Source organism: Crocuta crocuta, unplaced genomic scaffold, assembly GCF_008692635.1.
Source record: "Crocuta crocuta isolate KB4526 unplaced genomic scaffold, BGI_CrCroc_1.0 C27615256, whole genome shotgun sequence".
Taxonomy (NCBI): Eukaryota; Metazoa; Chordata; class Mammalia; order Carnivora; family Hyaenidae; genus Crocuta; species Crocuta crocuta.
Genome location: NW_027545921.1, coordinates 1 through 542, shown reverse-complemented (window position 1 = coordinate 542; position 542 = coordinate 1). Strand labels below are relative to the sequence as shown.

The 542-nt window shown below is 45.8% G+C and overlaps 1 protein-coding gene across 1 annotated transcript; it reads left to right on the top strand.

Annotated features, from left to right (window-relative positions):
- Positions 1 to 7: 7 nt before the first annotated feature.
- On the top strand, positions 8 to 535 carry LOC144218982 (olfactory receptor 4F15; the record flags this gene model as incomplete). Its single annotated transcript, XM_077748981.1, has 1 exon — positions 8 to 535. A coding segment is annotated over one exon (528 nt), but the record flags the coding sequence as incomplete, so codon positions are not given.
- Positions 536 to 542: the final 7 nt, after the last annotated feature.

Here is a 542-nt window from a genome sequence, read left to right as displayed (position 1 = left end):
TGGATGTTTTACCCAGATCTTCTTTAGCCATGCCGTCGGGGGCACTGAGATGGTGCTGCTTATAGCCATGGCCTTTGACAGATATGTGGCCATATGTAAGCCTCTGCACTACTTGACCATCATGAGTCCCAGGATGTGTCTATACTTTGTAGTCACTTCCTGGGTCATCGGCCTCATCCATTCATTGGTTCAAGTAGTTTTTGTGGTAGACTTGCCTTTTTGTGGCCCTAATGTGTTGGATAGTTTTTATTGTGACCTTCCCCGGCTCCTCAGACTTGCCTGCACAAACACCCAAGAACTGGAGTTCATGGTTACTGTGAACAGTGGGCTCATTTCTGTGGGCTCCTTTATCTTGCTAGTCATTTCGTACATCTTCATTTTGTTTACTGTTTGGAAACATTCCTCTGGTGGCTCATCCAAGGCTGTCTCTACACTGTCAGCTCATGTCACTGTGGTGGTTTTGTTCTTTGGGCCACTGATGTTTTTCTACACATGGCCTTCTCCCACATCCCACCTGGATAAATATCTTGCTATTTTTGATG